Here is a 20,702-nt window from a genome sequence, read left to right as displayed (position 1 = left end):
AAAGCAATATTTTCTCAAACTCGCTTTGTAGTTCTAATTCTATAGTTGTATGAATGATGTGGCACATTTTGAAAGGCCATTATGCTGATAGTGATGCATTTCATCTGGGCATGGCATGAAACAATCAGAATAATAGCTGGTTTTAATTAAAAATGTGGTAGCTATAGTCAGTAACACTGCATAGTCTTGTTTTAGATGATGTATTAATAGTACTTAAACAATATTATATCTTCCTGATTGCTAGATGATAGCTACTGTTTCAGTCACATGGGGAATGGTACAGTACATCTACCACAAGGTTTAAAACAGTTGTTACAGCTTTTGTCATTTGTTTAGTCAAAATTTTGCTGTTTGTGTTTTATTTAAGTCAGCAATTGATCTTTCTTTTTTTTTTTTTTTTAAACAAGGATGGTGGCAGTTACAAGGGTAGCCGTAAATCTGAATCAGACAAATTTCATTGATGCAGGGATCAACTGTTCAATTGGTCACTGGTAATGGGATTCATCTCACCTAACTTTAGCAATCTGAACATTAGATATCTAATCTCATTTTAGTTATCCAGACTTATTCCATGACTACAAGGGAAGAGAGACAGTTCTTGAAAGCAGCTTCTATCCTAAGACAGATGAGATGAATCTCACCTTTAGTGCTGTCTAAACTGTCACCTTGACAGTAAGAACAAACAAGAATAGTACGTAACTGAGGCTGCTGACAAGGAAAATTCTTAGAACTCTTCTGGTGTATATCTCTACCGATTGACCTTATCTATGTCTTCCAGGTTTTAGTCTTCATATAGTGCTGCTAAAATGTTTTTGCCCTTGCCTGTTTTCTGTGCTGTACTTGCTGGGCATCTCTGCGTGCCTTTGCCAGTTTACTTTTACGACCTTTACTACACCTCTTCTGTCTTAAAAAGTAACTTCATTTTTTCTCAGAGAAGACTGACAGTTACACAAATCCGAGGGTTGTCTGCTGTATAAATCCTGTGCCTAGATTAAGAGTTCAAAGTTATGTCCAACTTCAGTGATTATGTCCAAAGTTATGTCCAACTTCAGCAGTAATAAAAGACAACTCAGTTTCAAACTGTGTAAAGCAAATTGTGGAGCCATGCCCCTTAGGGAGTGGCTTACCAGTAAATGCATACAGTGTAATGATGGTTTAGACTCTAAAGCTGATATTTTTTCCATGTCATTCTCATAGAAGGTAGCTGAACATGATAGAAAGCTACAGGAAATATTTTTCATCTTCTGCTGAAGTTTTTGTATACTGAGAATTTATTTGAAAGAATGTTTTATATATTCTAATAACATGGAAAGGTACTAGCCATCAAACCTTCTAAAGCTTTTTCTACCTGAGAAACATACTTTGAGTCCATCATGTGGTATCTGAAAGCAGGAGACAAATAAAAATCACCCAGCATCAGAAATGAGAAAAAAAAATACTTGGAAGGAATTAGTCCTGCTCCAAAGTGTCAGTTCACAAACAATCCTACATTTCAAACCTCCAACTATCAGGTTTGTCATCAAATATCTTTAAGTTCAGCAAAACATAGAAGACATGCAATTAGTAATCAAAAGCTTAGCTCACTTTTAATGCTTTGAAGGAAGACAAGATGTGATGTTCTTTATAGAGGTCACAATATTGTGTTTTGCAGCAAGTTATCCATGCACTACCAAAAAATTATTGAGCAATGCTCATGTTCTGGGGTAGTTTCAGGTAACTAAGAATTGCTAAGCAGATATCCACATGCATTTTACTGAAGGTAGCATGTATACTTAAAACATCAGAAAGATGTAATCCAACAAGCGAGTAAATTGATCAAAATTAACACATTAGCAGAGGTACCAACAGTTGTCTGTTCTCCACTGACATATGAAAAAGTCGTCATGTTGTATCTTAACTTTCCATTGAAAAATCTATTGTGAAGAGATCCATAAGCGTTCGTGTAGAATTTTTCTGATCACGTATGAAATTTTCATTATTATTAAACTGTGTGTCTCAAGTGTGCACTATTCCCCATTTGTGCCTCACCTGCTTATGTTTCATTCCGTCTGGGAGTTCAGTTTCAATTCACTGTATAGGTGCTGTTGTTTCTCATTCTTTCACAAGCTTTAACTTTACAGTGTCAGCTTGGATGGTGCTTTGAGCAACCTGTCCTAGTGAAAAATATCCCTGGCTATGACAGGGGGATTGGAACTGGATCATCTTTAAAAGGTCCCTTCCAACCCAAACCGTTCTATGAGTCATACTGTGTTTCCTGAGAGCACAACTGAATTCAAGGGTGATTTCTACGTTTTCAATGTGTGACTTTTTCATCACTCTTAGATGCGTGATCTTGCTTTTACTCACCAATAAAATCTTGTTTAGCAAACGGCCTAACTTTACCTAGGCATCTGCTAAGTGTAAAGCAATGGTTTCTAAACGGTATATTCTGTTCCATAAGTGACGTACAAATTATTGTATTATCGTAGAGTGATGAAACTACCTTCTCCTAAGTTGATGCTGGTAAAACGCATTAAATTCCTGTTAAACTTAATAAATCATATTTAGGTGATGCATATTCCATTTACATGGCTGTAATTGCCATGTGTTCTAAATATTCATGTGTGAAGGAGCAAGCATCAATTTTTTGCAGTGACATGTGACCCTGGGCATGAAAAGCTTTGTCCTGAGGTACATATTACTGGAACTGGAATTGTTAAGGAAATTTTGACTAAAAAGCTTATTGAGCTTGCTAGTACTTGATTAGTTTCTGAAGTGACCTAAACTAGCAATGTTATAGAATTATAAAATTTGATCAAGATCTTAGAAGCGTTTAAAGTATTTGGCGTTGACTTCATGAGCTGTTTTAGGAGATAAAAAAGTCAAATTGTATTTTATGATACAATCATATGTTTGGAAAAATCAAGGATGTAATCTTCGGCAGCATTTTTTCAGTGCATGGCACAGAATGCATATGGATTAGCTATATATGTTGCTATTAAACATTAATTCCTGGCCTTTATTCCCTTCTCCTACAACTTCTTATACGTGCAAAACTCCCCAGTGTATGGAGATACATAAAAACAAGATATTAGCCGAAACTTTCTCTCTTAAAACTCCAATTAACTTTGCCATGTTCTTATCTTCTCAACTGTGAGGATATATACATTAAAAAATATTCGTATTTTCATGAGCTGCTTAAGCAGATGCATGGATTTCTTAGTAACCAATGGGTGCATTCTTTCTGGCGTTCTCATAGGCCTGTTTTATTTTTCTCTGTCCTCTTTGTTCCCTATTTTGAATTCTTTTAATTCAAAATGTTTCCCTTGCTGTACATATTAGAGTGAGTTTTTGTCAAAGCATAACTTTCGATAATGATACTACAAGTCTCGTAAGAAATAATTCAATTGCTGCTTTAATAAGCAGCGTATTTAATAAATCCACGTAGACTCAGTTGATACTTCTCATGACTGTGCTCTGGTTAAACATGAGTGTGTACTGAAACCCAAACCTTAATGAATCTTTCTGTAACTCTTTACCGATAGCAGTAGTGGAGCAAGTTAATTTTTATTCCCAACAGAAGATTTTGGTGCTGGGGTTGTAGCGCATTAACTGCGATCACATCTATATTTTGCCAATATAGATACATTGTATTTGTGAAAATAAGTATATGTGAATGAAGTATAAGATCTGACAAAATAAAGTCTGTACACTGACCCATCTGAATTTTTTCATGTGTCTCAGAAAAGCTCGAGATACAAAATCATGCTCACAATACATTACTTCTTAAATGGAGTTGTATCGAGGTGCGTGCTGGTCTCTTCTCCTAAGTAACAAATGATGAGAGGAAGTGGCCTCAAGTTGTGCCAGGGCAGGTTTAGACTCAATATGAGGAAAAAATTCTTACCGAAAGAGTGGTGAAGCACTAGCAGAGGCTGCGCAAGGAAGTGGTGGAGTCTTCCATGCCTGCAGGGGTTCAAAAAATGTGTAGATGTGGCACTTTGGGACATGGTTCAGTAGGCACAGTGGTGTTGTGTTGATGGTTGGACTTGGTGATCTCAGAGGTCTTTTTCAACCTTGATGATTCTTTGATTTTGTAAGCCAGTTTCTTCAGAATTATGTTCACTACCTCTAGAAAGGGCTGCTTCTTTTGCATATTACATTGTCAGATTTTATGTTCTTTGAGGGAGAGTGAACATTTACATACGTAGTGGTTACCTCAGCTTGTGAAGTCTGGGTTTTTGAGCTTTTCGGTAGGGTTTTTTTACTGTTTGGGTATGGCTTATCAGTCTCCAACAATGGGATAAGGGGAGAAAAAGAAGATGGGTCTGTGTAAAGAAATGTGTTGGTTTATTTTTACTGAAAAGCTGGAATTCTTCTGTGATTAAGGGCAAAGAATGAAATAATGGTAAAACCCGAGTTTTTTTTCTGACAGAGCAGTACCCATTTGTACACCAGGGAAATAGATAACCCTAACCATGTTTCGAAACTTTGTTTCTTTTAGAAGGAACAGTATAGTAGAAATAAATGAAGAAGGCTTTTGAGTTTAACAGCTAAATTCTCAGAGGAATGCCAGATTAAGAATTAGCAGGCAGGGAAGAGAAAGGGTGGAGACTGAAACATGGATGCAGTTACTGCATGATGGAACGTTGTGGCAGAAAGACTTTGGAGAGTTAGTGGCAGAAAGATTCACTCCTGGCTTTTGAGAAGGGACTTATCTTGACTCCCAGAGGCTCGCAGGCACATGATGGGCCATCCTCAGTGTTGTTTCTGTGTACTTGTACAGCGTGTCTCTCATCTCCCTTAGCACTGGCCTGTTAAGGTTCTTCTGTAAGAACTAAAAAGTGCTCAGTTGTCTCAAGTGCAAAAGTTTGTGCAGGAAATCTAAATTTCCCAGCCTGTTATGATGTGAGTGACTGGTTTCATATGAAGAAATTCTTGTGGTATTGCTGGTTTGTTTTTTTTTTTTTTTCCTGTCTGTTATATTCCATTTTAAACCCTGGGAAACTTCATTGTTAAACTACCTTAGGTAAATATTTTGGTTGCTAGTGTGACCATTAAGCCAAATACGCTAACAAAAGAGATACCGGATATGAAGTTTACCTGTGCAACTTTAATTCATCTCATTGACCTATGTGTAGGCATTTTTTACGCCATCCTGTTTAATTCTTTCTGTGAAGATGAACCTGTACTCTGTGGTGATATCTTCCATTTTCTGTAGTTGTCTTCTCCTTTTTTGTTGCCAAGCTTGAAACTGTGAATGAAGGAAAAGGAAGGATGTCTGGGTAAATGCTTTCTTTGAGCTTCAACTTCCAGCCTCTGCCACGGAGAATCTGTGTGAGACAGAGCTAATAATTTAAACCCAATCTTTTACAGATGACCTCTGATTAAATGTTTATTATTTTGGGAACCAGAGGCTGGGCTTTTTGAAATGCTGAGCATTTTTACTTACAGCAAAAGTTCCTAGAAGGTGTAAATGGAGCTCTACAGTGCTAAATACTTACAAAACGTGGCCTGTAGACATCCCAGATTAATAGCTACAATATCTCAGTGACTTAATCTCTCATCTGTAAAATGGGATAAAACTATATCTTCATTCTTCTTGTAAAAATATAATGTATTTGTGACTCTTTTACATGCTGTAGCAACAAATGCTGCAGGAAAACACATCATAAAAATATGATGCTGATTTTAAAGAAAGATAAACTACACAAAACCATGCCTGGAGTAATGGCAGTAAAACACCACTAAAGGAATTTCCAGATTGTGAGAAATAAGTAGTTTGTGCTATTAAATTAAGAATTGTGTCATAATATCTACATAATAGTGGTTGAATTATGGCTCCATGACCAACTTTTTTATTCTTAACTCATGAGCGCTTTAGTTTGCAGCCTGCATATTGTTTTCATAGGGCCTTGTGGGCATGTGTGAGCTCACAAAACAATGTGCTGTTTATAAATCTTTCAGGTGTGTTTTTGTCACGCTAAAGTATTGGTGCTGTAGAGGTGATAAATAACAAGAGAACTGCTGAGACCCTTTTTCCCTCCTAACAATAACATGAAAGATTTTTAATTTTCAAATTTAGTAATGTATGTTTGTTCAGAAATTAAATTTATCTAATTTTGTATATATTTACTTACCTCAAATCAATTTTTGGTAAATCCACAAGCTTTTAAATTGCTGTTAGTCTTTATTTACTGTAAATTGCATACATGTACTATTACTACATTTTTACTTACAAAGACTAAGCTGTATTAGAAGGCAAAAAAAAGAAATTTCCACAAGCTTCACTAAGTTTAGCAAGTCAAAAGCTTAGTTGTATTACATACTAATAAAACCAATTGAAGAATACGTTTACATCTATCTGTATAGTCATATAAAACTTGGTAATTTGCAAATTGCCTTACCTAAAATCTAGAGTTAAATTGTTATGAAAATAAAAAAAACCTCTTTCATAGAGAGACATGGAGCAGCTCACTTCGTGATAGCAGTTTATAATTTCCTCCACCAAATTTAGCTGAAGCTACTCTGTCAGAGTGGTTGGGTTATTTTTATTCTTCATGCTGCATAGCAGTGTTTTAAAATTTTCTATCCATTTTGTGTTTTTTCAGCTATCGTGACTGGTTGTCTTGTACCATTCCCCTTGAGTGTATGTGTGTACATATTATTTTAAACAATAACACTATGTGTCCAGATAGGGGTCCCATTAACACTCTGTTTCACTAGAAATTGGCAAAAAATTGCATCAAAGGGTTTAGCTTCAGAAATGAGATTTTTGTATTCTTATTGAGTGGTGGTTGTTGGTTCTTTACTTTCACCATATTGCGAATTTTTCACTGCTTTGTGCAACGGAAGAAGGAAGCTGAAATGCTCAGCTTCACACATCATGTTTCTGAGAGGCTTTGTTATTTTGTATAGTCTACGTTTAATGCAAAGCCATAAGAAACCAGATGTAAACATTTAAATGATGTGATTATAGGCAGAGGCATGTGACTGTCTCAAACTTAATTTTTGTACAAAGCACGTGAAACTGTTATTTAATCAGAAATTTCAAGGAAGAATGGCTTAAAATTTCCTTGCAGCCTTTCCTAACTAGTGGGTCCCCTATAACAGAACCAGATAAAGCTATTTTTGGAATGTACAGTTAAAAGTAATTTAAAATTATGGATTTGTTTTTTTTGTTCTTGTTTCACCGAGCAGTATATTAATCAATCCTGGAAACCACGTCAAGATTCAAGAAGGTACTCTAGGATTCTTCATTGCAAGTGATGCCAAAGAAGTAAAAAGGTAATTCATGTATTTTCATCTTTAAATTTAAACATAATATTTAATTTGGTGGAGTGGGGGCTAGGGAGGTGGGTGTGTGGAAGGGTTGAGGAGTCTGTACATTTAACACCTCACCTAATTTTCATTATTACCTGTTTAAAAATTCTCAGGGAGAGCTGAGTTGGTACTCATTACCCAGCCACGTGGCATGCCATCTTCTTAGCTACAGGTCGAAATATCAAGGAAATGAAATAATTTTAGAGCACATGTGCAAAGAAGGGAAGAGGCTTTTTCCCCTGAGTCCTACTAGAAAATGTAAAATATCTAATATAATAATTCATTTGTCGTAGTGGAATTACTTTGAGAGAGGACAGGGAATACAGTTTTGTCCGAGTTTCAGTCTCGAAGTAGTTCTTGTTTACATAGACTCTAGCAAATATTTGATGAGAGCAGACTATTCATTCAGTAATTGCATTAGCAGAATAATATTTATGTTCTTGTCATTTTTTCTTACTGAAACTACATAGTCTATTGCTTCAATAATTAATCGAACTACAGCAGCTCAGTATATCCCAACCATTTTAGACAACCGCACTGGTCCAGTGTACCTGACTGTATTAGACTGAAGGCAAACGAAGAGGGATTTTGTTCTGTTTAGGAGCAAATGTGTGTGTCCTTGTTTGTTAAGATTATGATATGCTTGGAAGGAATTAAAGAAGCAATGTGAAAAAAGGAATTTTTAAAAGAAATAAGCATTCAGTGTCTGTAAATTTAAAAATAACAATAAAAAAGGAATGTTTGCAGCTGAGGGCATCCTCATCATTTGTATTTTTGTTGTAAGTCGTACTATCAAGAATCTGATTTCTACTCAATGTTCTCCTCCAATTCAATATTTTAGGTAAATCCTATACTTAGAATGATAAAATATTCAAATTACGTAATGTACTAAGTCCTAAACATTTAATGATTAAATTACAACTAATGTAATACTCAAGCAATGCATGTGTGCCACAAATACTTAAAGAAAGTCAAAACATCAAACCAGTGAAATTGCTGAGAAATTGAACTCTATTTTTTTGAAAGAGCTAGGATAGTTTTTGGCTCACTGGAGCAGACAGAGCAGCCCAGCAGTGCTCCTGTCCTCATGTATTGGGTGTTTGTATCCAGTCGTGCCTGAAGTGTGCTGCCTTGCAGTGTATCGTTGTGCTTCTCTCCAGTTGAACATACAGAACTGTCTTCATGTTCCTTTAATGAAATGCTATTTTTTTTTCACTGATAAGGCATTTTATACTCTCCTATGACATTATTTCAGACTGTAAGTAAAAATTACCTGGAAGAGGATTTTTCACAGGGAAAAGATGACTGTTATTAACGTGTTTAGAGAAAAAATTACACATTATTCATCTAGCATGTTTCATCTAATAGCAAGCTGAAACTAAATTCTCAAGTCTGTCTCACTTTTTGCGGGAGGCTTCATTTAGAAACATACTGCCTCCCTTATCATGTTTCTTAGCTGTTCTGTACAGAACAAATTATTATCAGGTATGCTTCAAGTAACAAACCCAATTCTGTAATATGTTGATTTCACCCTTTTGAGTAATGAATAAGTCATAAAAATGCTTTAAAATTTAGGTCTTTTGGAGGGGGACAAAAAAGGCTTTTTTTAATAAATAAAAATTTAAACATATTATATACCTGAGATTCAAATTAAATTATTCTGATTTCGTGTTTGTATGCTAATGGAGAAATTTCAGCTTCTTTAAGCTAAAGCTATTCATATTTATAAAATATAAATTCCCCAATGAAATATAACATGGAATGTTCAATTACTCTTATTGCTAGGATTACTTTTGCGTTTTTGGAACAATAGTTCCACATTAGAAACAATTATACCTAGAAACAATTACCAGAAGGTAATTGGCTTCATGTAAAATGTTGAGTGTTTCAGTATAGTACAAACTATATCAATTGCACCTTTATTATTTTTACCCAATTATATGTTATACTAACATCAGAAGTCCACATGCTTCAAATCCACTTAATTCTACCCAATTATACAGAAGGATAATTTTATCACAGCAATCACTTCAGGCATTTGCTTTTGACTTTGCACATAGGTTTGAACCCTTCAGGGTGTTGGTCCTGCAGGTACTGATTAGGGCATTTGTCCTGCAGTGCGCATCAGAAACAAAATCTGCAGAAATTATGTGTGTCCAGTTTGTGTCATGCAGTTCTGTGTGGCATCTTTTGTGGTAGCAGATTCTTGTTCGATACTGGGGCTTACAGCTTGATTGGGGATAAATTGTAAAAGTGGAGGCAGTTTTCTCCTCCTTGCTTATGTCTTGACATTAGCTCATGGTTTGAAAATTCTCATTTCCTTGGAGGCAGTTTGTTTTCTTTTTGTTGGAAGGTGAATCTTTTGAAGACCAGATACTTCCTGCAGCAAAGTGTACAAATGCTCAGAGAAGGCATTTTCATTTTACAGTTTGCAGTTAGACAGTTTCACAGTCTGGAAGAGTACTCTTCCTGGAAGTTTCTTGGAGAAATTAAGACTGCTGCATTTAGAACTTACATTTTCCATGAGTAGCATGCAAGCTATCTTGATTTTAGAAGTGTTAATAATACTTGTAGACTCCTAGAATCATAGAATGGTTTGGGCGAAAAGGGATCTTAAACCCATCCAAGTTCCAACTCCTTTGCCATGGGCAGGGACACCTCCCACGGAAGATTGCTCAAAGCCTCATCCATACTGGTCTTGAACACCTCAACATTCAGTGAGGCCTTACTACGAATTTAAATTTCTACTCTCTGGTCCATATCTCATACTCTAGATCTGCTGCCTTTCTCCTTATGGGCCTCTTTACCTGGACCATTATTCACCCTTAGCAAGTTTGCGGATGACACTAAGCTGGGTGGAAGTGTCAATCTGCTGGAGGGTAGGGAGGCTCTGCAAAGGGATCTGAACAGGCTGGACCGCTGGGCAGAGTCCAATGGCACGAGGTTTAACAAGGCCAAATGCCGGATCCTGCACTTGGGGCACAACAACCCTATGCAGTGCTACAGACTAGGAGAAGCCTGTCTAGAAAGCTGCCTGGAGGAGAGGGACCTGGGGGTGTTGGTTGACAACGACTGAACATGAGCCAGCAGTGTGCCCAGGTGGCCAAGAAGGCCAATGGCATCTTGGCTTGTATCAGAAACGGCGTGACCAGCAGGTCGAGGGAGGTTATTCTCCCTCTGTACTTGGCCGTGGTGAGACCGCTCCTGGAATCCTGTGTTCAGTTCTGGGCCCCTCACCACAAGAAGGATGTTGAGGCTCTGGAGCGAGTCCAGAGAAGAGCAACGAAGCTGGTGAAGGGGCTGGAGAACAGGCCTTATGAGGAGAGGCTGAGAGAGCTGGGGTTGTTTAGCCTGGAGAAGAGGAGGCTGAGGGGAGACCTCATTGCTCTCTACAACTACCAGAAAGGAGGTTGTAGAGAGGAGGGCGCTGGCCTCTTCTCCCAAGTGACAGGGGACAGGACAAGAGGGAATGGCCTCAAGCTCTGCCAGGGGAGGTTCAGGCTGGACATTAGGAAAAAGTTTTTCACAGAAAGGGTTATTGGGCACTGGAACAGGCTGCCCAGGGAGGTGGTTGAGTCACCTTCCCTGGAGGTGTTTAAGGCACGGGTGGACGAGGTGCTAAGGGGAATGGTTTACTGTTTGATAGGAATGGTTGGACTCGATGATCCGGTGGGTCTCTTCCAACCTGGTGATTCTATGATTCTATGATTCAGAGGTGTAAAACAACTTTGATAAATTCCTAACTATTTGAATTAGATATTCATATTTCTGAACATTTCCTTTAAGGTAGTTCCACCTGTGGTGGATGCTGTCTAATTATTCTAAAAAGAATTAGTAGTGATCATCCTAGCTAAACTGCAATGGCTATATTTATTCAGAGACAGTGTATTAATACTGTCAAATTTCTTTTTTTATTTTGGATTTAGATTGTTCTAGTCCGGTGACCTCCTTACTGCTGTAGCAATCCAGCCCTCCTAAATCTATGAGCAGTACTGCTGACTAACTCCATGTGTGGTGGCAAACTGGCACCTTTGGTGCTTACTGCCAGTTTGTGTTGAGAAGTGTGCAATGAGGGAGGATTGGGAAGATAGACTTGGAGCTGACATATCCTGAATATTGATAAGTACAGGGAAATTTCAGCAGGTTACAAATTACATTTGATTTCCTATGCCAGCAAGAATCCTTGTAAACTGTAAGTGTTGAGCTAGAGGCCAGCTCCATGATCCTCATGAATGTGTCACAGCAGCCTTATGTGGCATGTTGGCTCAACAGGCATGATTAAACTCGCCTGTGGGTAGTCTGATGCGTATTTATTCAATAGGAATTTTGTTTTAATCTTCTGTAAAGTCATGTGTTTACCCTACCCTTTCTCACTTCCTCAGTTCTCCTTGTGGTTCACCTAGTGGTAAGCCATTTAATGCAAGAGTAGAAGTTCATAACAGAAAACATTGAATGGAAACTTAGGTGGTTCACTTTGTTAATTGCATATTTTTGTTTGAAATTTTGGCTTTTGTCTGTTCAAAACCAAAATTATTCTGCTCTATTTGGATATAAAAGACAAAAAAAAAATCTGAATCAAGATTATTTCAGTTCTTTCATTTATATGTACCTCTAGGGACTTACTTCGTGTGGATTTTCCCTTTCTGTTTTTCATTAGTTACTTTTTTTGTTTCTAACATATTTGATGTTCTTATCTTGCTGCAATCTCTCATTGTATCCAAAATGAAGTCCTGTTTGTGACCAGCCAGAAAAATTTGCAGGGGTGCTATGCAGTCTTTCTGCCTTCTCCCTAAAAAACTCTGGTATATCAAATAAGAACAGAGAATTCATTATATAGATTTTTTTTTTTTCATGGCAAAATTCATTGGATGCTCTTTTTTTCCTAAGGTGAAAGACAAATGAACTGATAAGATGTGTCATAATTATCATCCTTTCTCCTAATTACTTCTCAAGTATAAGTATATTAAAAGAAACACTAATTTGGAGTCTTATGTTTGAAATTAATGGTCTTGCAGCAAACATTTCCTACTTAAAATGTCTAAACCTTTTCAAAGATTAAAGAGGATTAGTGCTGGCATGTTTCATTAATTTTGCACTGCAACAAGAGGAAATGTGGGACTAATTTCATTTGTATGGATTAAGAAATGTGTCAGTTTTTCCACTCTGTCTCTCCAGGGCATTTTTTTACTGCAAGGCCTGTCATGATGACATCACAGATCCCAAAAGGATAAAAAAATGTGGCTGCAAACGGCGTAAGTAATATTTCTATCACTGCCTTCCTCTCCTTTTCATGAACTGTTCAGCCTTGAAGAACATCTGTACATGTGTTTACATGTTTTACACAGCAATACAGAAAAGCTAACAAACAAATGCACAGCGAAGTAGTAAGTGCCATTTGCATTTCTGAAATGCATATGTTTTTATTACATTCTACACCACTCACACCTGCTTCTTCAGTAAAAAGTTCATTAGAACCTAAAGCTAGCAAAACCTTAAGTATTCAATCAGTATTAAATTGATCTCATTGTGGAGGTTTCTGAGTTAAGTATGAGCTAACAGTGAAGTTCTGCTCTCATTCATACCATGTAGAAATCCAGTAAAGTCAGTAGTTTTCTGTAAAGTAAAGAACTTATGTCTCTCTTGCTGAAAATGATTCTGTAAAGGAAGAAACTAGGGAATAATATTCCATCATAACTATTAAAATCAATTATTATTAATGAAATAAATAATCAGTTTTACTGGGAGAAGGGGTTTTCTTGAAGAAATTAAATATTAGTGCCTCTTACATATATCCTTTTAGAATATTCCATAGTTGTAATGCTAATATTCCTTTTAGTTAAGTCTTCAGGTCTGCTCTTAAAGTCATTCAGATGATTTTGCATCAAGAAATAATTGAGTTTTGGAATTGAGATTGGGCTTTACATCTGTATTTTTACAAACGTATAAAAAGTAGCATTTTATCTATGAGTGTTTTGAAAGGACTTTTTGCAGGAACTATCACCACCACATTTTGGCCAAAGATGTGTTTGACTCATGCATATTTGTAATACAGGTGTCAAAAGGATTTAGGGGTCCATTTCTCAATGGGTGTCTGAATATTTACGTACATTCCGTGGTGTTCTGCCATGAAAAAGATCATTCATTCAAAATCATGGAGCAGGTAAATTGAAAGATCTCAGAAGGTTTTGATCATGTCTTGTTTTACCATTACTTCTAAAAGGGGAAAAAACGCTCTTATTTATAGATCCAGACATAGTGTTATCACTGCACTGTCTAGAGGATGGAAGAAAGCCTAAACTGGGCCTTCTTTGCCTGTGAGAGGTGCCTGAAATTGTTGAATTCTTGAAGTGATTTTAAAAAGAAAAAATATGTCACTGGAGTTCTTAAAGAAGCTCCTCTCCCCACAAAAAAAAAAAAAAACAAAACAGGAGTATGGAACCAAGTATTATAATTGAGAGAAAGCAGCTGGAACATTGACAGGAAATGGTATTTATCCTCCCAGTAGCCACAAGGAGAGCAGAGCACATGGAAAGCATGCCTGATGTGGAAGGAATGTATGCATTCCCTAACATATTGGAAAAAAAAATTGTTCAAGAACAGTTTATCCATGTGAGAATGTGACCTTTGAACTGCTGCCAAAGCCAGTGAGGCTGCCAAGTACATTCTGGTAAAGCCACTTACAGATGCCTCGGGGTGCCTGTAACTCTCAAACCCAATCTTTTTTCCAAATTGCCCAACAGTTAAAGAGAAATACTTGATCTGTTTGATTATATCTGATTCTGTCAAAAAAAGTTCTAAAAAAAGGATTTATATTTTCTCCTCTACTCCTCCTTCACACTGTGTGCTTTTCACACTGTGTGCTGATTAGAATGAATAATAATAATAATAATAACAAATACACATTTTAATGTGATATCTACACTTTTTATTGAAACCTGTTAGAAGATAGGAATTCACAGCATGAGGGCCAAAACCCATTTATTATACATTAATAAGAACCAATGTAAACTCCTCCGTACTATGAAACCAGAGATCAAATAGAGTATCCTGTGACCCAGCGCAATGGATATATAACCAGCAGCAGGGCTGTGGAGAGGTGAGAGTGACAACTGCTCTGTGAAGCACTAGGAAATGTTCCAAATGGCACGGTCACATGCATCAGTCCAATAAATGAAAGGCTGTTGGGACAGACAAAGAAGCAAAATGATGGGGTTAGTGAGGCTGAAGGAGGTGGCTGTCAGAGCTTCTGCAGGGAGCATGGAACACTAGGTAGGGAATCCCCTGAGTCAGGTGAAAAGAAGAAAAAGAAATGGTCACTGAGGGTAAAGTCTTAAATTTCCCTTTCATTTCCCCGTCTGCCCTCTCCCCTCCCATTTCCATACATCCACGCGGAGAACCACAATAGCTGGCAGCTCGCAGTACAGTTGAGAACAGCTTCCACTTAGGAGCATACTCACCACTGTTAGGAGCAATACAATTGGTTTGTCAATCAGGAAAAAAAAACTAAATGAAAAATTTCAACAGTAATTAGTGATTTTTTGGTGTCTCAAATTTTTATGACAATCTTGAGATCCCTTTTATGGGGCCTAATGTGTTTTTAAAGGTAAGTCTTCAGTGCAGTCTATTATTCACATAAAATGTCTTAGCTTCAGCTTTCAAATCACTAATCACTTTTGAAAATCTTATGTTATCCATCTGTAAGCTCCACAAATCATTGGTCTTAAAAATGCAGTCTAACGAAAACAAAGCATAAATTAAGAAAACTTGTTCCCTATTGAATTAGGAAGCTGTCGACTGATCTGTCGACAGCTAATATGTCAATTTGATTTTCAAAGACATAGCAAATAGTCACACATGCGTATATGTAGTCCTTTATGCTAAATATATATTTTAATTAGTGAGTGGCATAGCAATTAGAAGCAGCTGCATGCAGAAAATATGTAAGATGAAATGAAAAGTTGCATGTTAGAATATTGACACATTCAGGTGAATTAAATGTGAAAGTGTCTTTACACAAAAAACGTAGTTCAGTGGCATTAATTAATTCAGCTTCCTGTGACACTTGAAAACCACATTCTTTAAATAATGCATCTGAGGTTGCACATCGATTTAAATACTGTCTGAACATCAGCTTGTGGTATTGTTGGGGTCTAAACGTGAGTCTGACCTACATAGCCATTTGTCCAAACCTGTTAGGCCTAATATTAATAATTCAGGGCAGATCAGTACAAGGCCAGGGATAATTAAAGTAACTCGCTTTTCTTTTGCAGTTTCTTTGCCATCCCTTTCTCCTTACACATCCCACTCCCTGCATAACATATGAATGCTGATGTCACATTGTCCAGAGAAATGCTTGTGTGGAAATTCTATTCACAGATTGTTTATATTTTAATGTTATCAATCTCTTTCCTGTTCCATTTAACTGTAGATTTTGCAGCAAGGGGCCAAATACTTGTATATATTTATGTGAAATGCAGCCATGTTGGGATGAAATCTCTAAACTGGATGACCTGCTCCTCCTGTTTCTTCTATTTTGTACAACAGCTATGGTCTAATTCTCTATATAATTTTTTCCAGTGACAGTGCTTGCTGTGAACGGTGGGGGTTGAACCCCAGAGGGGACATATCATGTGTACATTGATGTGTTTGAAGGAATTTCTTGTAATCTATGATAATTGACAAACTTTTGATTTATTTTTCCTCTTGCTGCCTTGGAACACGGCCCCTACTATATTTTAACTGCACACTGATAGTGATCTATTGTGAGTAAAAATGGGTTCCCTGTAGCCCAGAGTGCGGTCCAACCTGTCTTTCTCTAGCAGAGAGTATTTTTGTTCAGTATTTTGGTTCTTTTCTTTATTTATGTTGCATGTAGCAGTGACGTCATACCCACAAGTTTCTCATCGTTTGCACCCATGGAGATTAGGGTGACATTGAAGAAAATACAGCAGTTTTTCCCTCTGCAACTTTTTTGCCCCCCTTTTTTCCTAAGACCTTAATTTTTTTCCTATTTTAAAATGGGGTATCTTGGCAATGGCATTTCCTTGCAATAATTCTAGAAATACCTCCTGAATTTTTAGGGATGTTGGTTAGGCTGGGGTAGTTCATGCAATAGCACCATTTGCTCGTTAAGTGATATTCATTCAGACCTGCGTTCAATTTTTTTTTTTTTTTATTTGGTCTGACACAGCAACACAGCAGGCTTTTACTGTCCTTTACTAACTCCTTCCTCCCCATCAGTTAAAAAAAAAAAAAAGAGATGGGGGTAAAACCAGGCAATGAATTAAATGTGTGGCTAACTTTTAATGTATAAACCTACAGAAAACTTCAACAGGGAACAAGTTACAGGGATTATTTTCCTCAGCTCACTTGTTTTGAAATTAATTATATGAGTAAAGCCACGCAGACTCCTTAGGGACCTAAGCTGTCAAGTTTTACATTATTATTATATAGAGAATTTGAACTTTATAGGCCACTTCATATCAATCTAAATCCTACAGATTTGAAGTGTACAGAATCTATGAAGACTCGTCAGCCACTTTTAGTGTGTACAGTCATGATAATTTAAATTAACGCAGCTTTTGGGACATGGAAAGAATTTTCTGCTCTAGAAATACAGGCAATGGAAAGAAAGAGCAGCATGATAAAGCACTGGCCAACTTGTAATTGTGATGGCCTTCATTCTGACTGCCATCATTTACTGTTGACCTTATTGTGGTGCCTGTAAACTACACTAAAGGATGGAGAACCTGTTATGGTAGAAAACAGTCAGACAACAGAAGTTACTCCAAAGATCTATTTTCAGCCAATAAAGTGGCACAGCAGCAATGGGGTAGCACTGAAAAGCAGATTGGGAAACAAGTTTGCATGACAAGAATCAGTCCTTGGTAGTAAACCAGCAACAGACTAATTTCTGTGGTTAAAATGATTAATGCTATTGAGTTTGAGGCAAAATCCTGGCATTCATTTAATTTATTTGAAGCAATGTATTTATTTTAAATATGTTTCTATGTCGAGACCTTTCTGGATCAGAGAAATCAGTTTTAATAGTAGTACATAAACAAAGTAAAAGAACTCTTCATACTGAGAGAATATTAAAAAAGAAAAGGTCATGTAGATTTGACTTGATTTTTTTCCATTTCTCCAATTGCTCCAGTTTGTTCAGGAGTATGGTTAGCTGTGAGAGTACATTGGCTGAGAGTCTTCTTTAAGGTAATGAAGGGAAAGTCACAATCAGATTTGAAAATTAAAATGAAGTGGTCTGTAAATGTGCCATTACTTCAAAACTCATGATTCATTCTTAAAGCTACTAAAATAGGGCAAGACATTCTCTTGGGTCACCTGCTGTTTCTACAATTTTAACAAAGAATAGCCCTGTATGAATTACATCAAACAACTCACCAGTTGCCTTTGATTGCAAATATCACAAAATAGTGAATGAGCTCACTTGGTGGTCTTGAACTTGTTCTGTCAAAATTAAATAATGGAGAGATAGCTTTGCCTGTTGTGTTAAGAGAAGACAAATTCTCACAAACAGTTTAAGAGATGCTGCTGTATTTTTCAGGAAACTGAAATTGTGCCAGGGGAAATCCTTTCAAGATTTCAGTCTCATAATGCTAACCAGCATTGCTAAAAGGCGGTCACATCAGTCTGGCCCTCCTTTTACTCATAGTGTGGATCATGAGAACTTAAATTGAAATGCTGCTGTATGCATTTCAATTCTTAAGTGTAGTGGGATCTTTTTTTACCATCTGCTGGTCAAGCAACCTCTAGTTCTTAACTAGCTGTTACCTCGCAGAGAGCCACTAGATGTCCTCCTAGGTCTACTTTTTATTACCGTTGAGGTTATAAGGAAAACTGTAGTGATGGGTGGAAGATGAGGATTGGGTAGACTGTATGGTTTAAAAAAAGAAAAGCAGTGAAGATGAAGGGATGCTTTGTTCTGCTTGCCTTTTTTTTTTTTTTTTTTTTTAAAAAAAGGAGCTGTTTCTTGACATCTTAAGGTAGAGAATAATCTGCAATTCCTTTGCTTATTTTCGCAGCTGGAAATACTTCCATTACTGTTTGCGAACACTAAGTAACACTTCAGATCCAGACAATCTAGAAATTTTGACTGGACTTTTTGAGGTTCTGAGATCAGAAAGCAAGGTACCGCTAGAAGCTTAGACATCTCAGGGACATTGTGTCCTTATTCAAATGGAAGGCTATTGCCCTCCGTGAGAAATTACAACCAATACCAATTTTTAAAGTATTAAATAAGTAACAAAAATTTTGTTTTCCTTTTAGTCTTAAAAAAACCGAGAAAATGAAGTTCATAGAAGCCTTGTTCGTCAGTAAATTATTTAAGCAGGCTGATTTCCTTGTCTGTGATTACTTCCCCTGATATTTTTACTGATTCATTTTATAAATGCTGAGGGATTGTCATCATACAAAGTAGAAGGATTGATTCTTCCTTTTTGTCCATTTATTATGTAATTGAAAATAGGGAAGTAATTTCCTTCATGTCCCAACTTATGTTTTCCACTAGTTGAAAAGAACAGTTATGTTCAACATCCATGACAGTTCTCTGAATAGAAAGGAGTTGATTTTTACACAGGTGCTACAGGTGTAAAATGAATTAAACACTCACCCAGAGGCTGTTCTTAAGGTCCCCCTGTCTCTTTGATGATCCCCATTTTTCTGTTAATGTTTATGGAAGTTTTGTAGGAAATGGTATGTGTGTGGCTGAACCATTTACAATCATTTGTCTTGTCTTTGATCTTGTCACTAGTCATCCCTACTAATAATCCATGTTTTGTTTTATTTAAAATAGAATAAGTATTGTATTTGGTATGAATGTAACAATAACTGTATAAAAGGAATGAAGAATAACAGCATGTTTTCTTTCCAAAATGTATTGCTCTGTTATGCAGTTGCTTATACACTGGTTGAAACCCTTATAGCAAGTCCTTTCTGCTACTTATATTTCCAGGTCCAAGCCTGTTTCCTGCATGTTAATGATGTGAAATGTTAAAATAATGCATGATCTCCAGAACAACTGATAATAATAGTTAAAAACAGTCCCTGAAAGGGCATTGCTTTTGAGAAGCATCGTGACGTCCTTCACCTATTGAACAGAAGGGCTTAAATTTCTCACTTCATTGGTTTGAGTCTGATGACAATGGTACAAAAAGTTTTCCTTCCCAACCCTCTTTGCCCTTTTTTAATTTGCAAAAATGTGTCCTGCTCTGTTATTGACTGTTGACAAGATATGGCTACAAGTGAATGAAACCCAGGGACTGTTACTAACCGATGACGTAGCAGCTGAGAATTTTGGAGCACTGTGTTTTGCTACAGCATTTGATTAGAAAAAGTCCTTCAAAACAGCTATAATTAAAACAAACTGGGCCTGCCTTTTACCTCATTTACTGTTAGTGTGTCTCACAAACACCCATTATTTTTCTTGCATTTCCTTAAAGTGAAAATTATAAAATAGTCACACAATGGAAAGGTAGTTTTGGTAACGTATTTCACTTTTCTTTTTCTGCCCAACTTTTCAATTTTAAAGAATGTGTTGGGAAGAGTTAGGCAGAGGGAAACGATGGGGAAACAAATGCTGTTTTGAATCTTCTGTGTAGTTGGAATGTGTTTGCATCAAAAGCTGCAATGGAAACCTTCTTACTAAAAGCCAAGCACTGAGGAATGATATACCATGCAATGAACAAGCCTGATGCTGCATGATGACTTTCTGAACAGCTATAAGATAACTCTACTAGGATGCTAAAAGAACATGGCATTAGTCATGTGAGCAAAGTTTTAGAGGAATGGAGTCGCTGCTGAAGAGATCACTCATTCATCTCCCTCAATGCCTGTTTTCCACAATCATAATGTTACCCTTGCTTGACAAGTATACTGTATGGCAAGTCATCACGGCCTTAGAACAGGACTTGACCCATTTGAGGGATTTCAGTCCCTCTTCCCTGGTGACTGTGGCATTAAGAAACTGGGAAAAAAAAAAAAAGATAAATTCTTTTTGATTTAATGTCATTACCATAATGCAAAAAAAAGACATCCTAAACTGAAGGTACAGGCCAGAGAAACATTACCTTTTTTCTGCATTTGCTTTTAAGGTTTTGTTTTTGCCTGTCAGTGTTCTGTTTCGTTTTTAGTATAATTGAGTCAGTTCAATCTAAACCATTACCAAAAGTGTTGCTTCAGTGCAACATGCGAAACAATCTCAGTGGCCTTTGCATTTCTGCAGACTTAAACGTACCTGTGATTCGGGTGATGTAACAAATTACACAATGTCAATTACATTTATAATTACATTTATAAAATACGATGCTTTATATTCCTAGAAATGCATAACAAGGACGTGCCTATGACTGAAGGTTGTAAGTGTTCTACTCTAACCTGGAGCT

At 36.8% G+C, this 20,702-nt stretch overlaps 1 protein-coding gene across 25 annotated transcripts in view; it reads left to right on the top strand.

The window, feature by feature from the left end:
- The window catches only part of KCNMA1 (potassium calcium-activated channel subfamily M alpha 1), a 438,776-nt gene that overhangs the window by 325,474 nt on the left and 92,600 nt on the right, over positions 1-20,702 (top strand). For 24 of the 25 annotated variants that reach the window (XM_069863465.1, XM_069863457.1, XM_069863453.1 and 21 more), the window contains 2 exons: positions 7,180-7,266; positions 12,478-12,554. In XM_069863465.1, the coding sequence (XP_069719566.1) occupies positions 7,180-7,266; positions 12,478-12,554 (164 nt within the window). Of the gene's footprint in view, positions 1-7,179; positions 7,267-12,477; positions 12,555-16,055; positions 16,065-20,702 lie in introns of all 25 variants that reach the window. The other variant, XM_069863467.1, reaches the window with a different exon arrangement.

This window comes from Phaenicophaeus curvirostris, chromosome 9, assembly GCF_032191515.1.
Source record: "Phaenicophaeus curvirostris isolate KB17595 chromosome 9, BPBGC_Pcur_1.0, whole genome shotgun sequence".
Taxonomy (NCBI): Eukaryota; Metazoa; Chordata; class Aves; order Cuculiformes; family Cuculidae; genus Phaenicophaeus; species Phaenicophaeus curvirostris.
The sequence above is the reverse complement of the archived record's forward strand: the minus strand, read 5'-3'. Positions and strand labels throughout refer to the sequence as shown.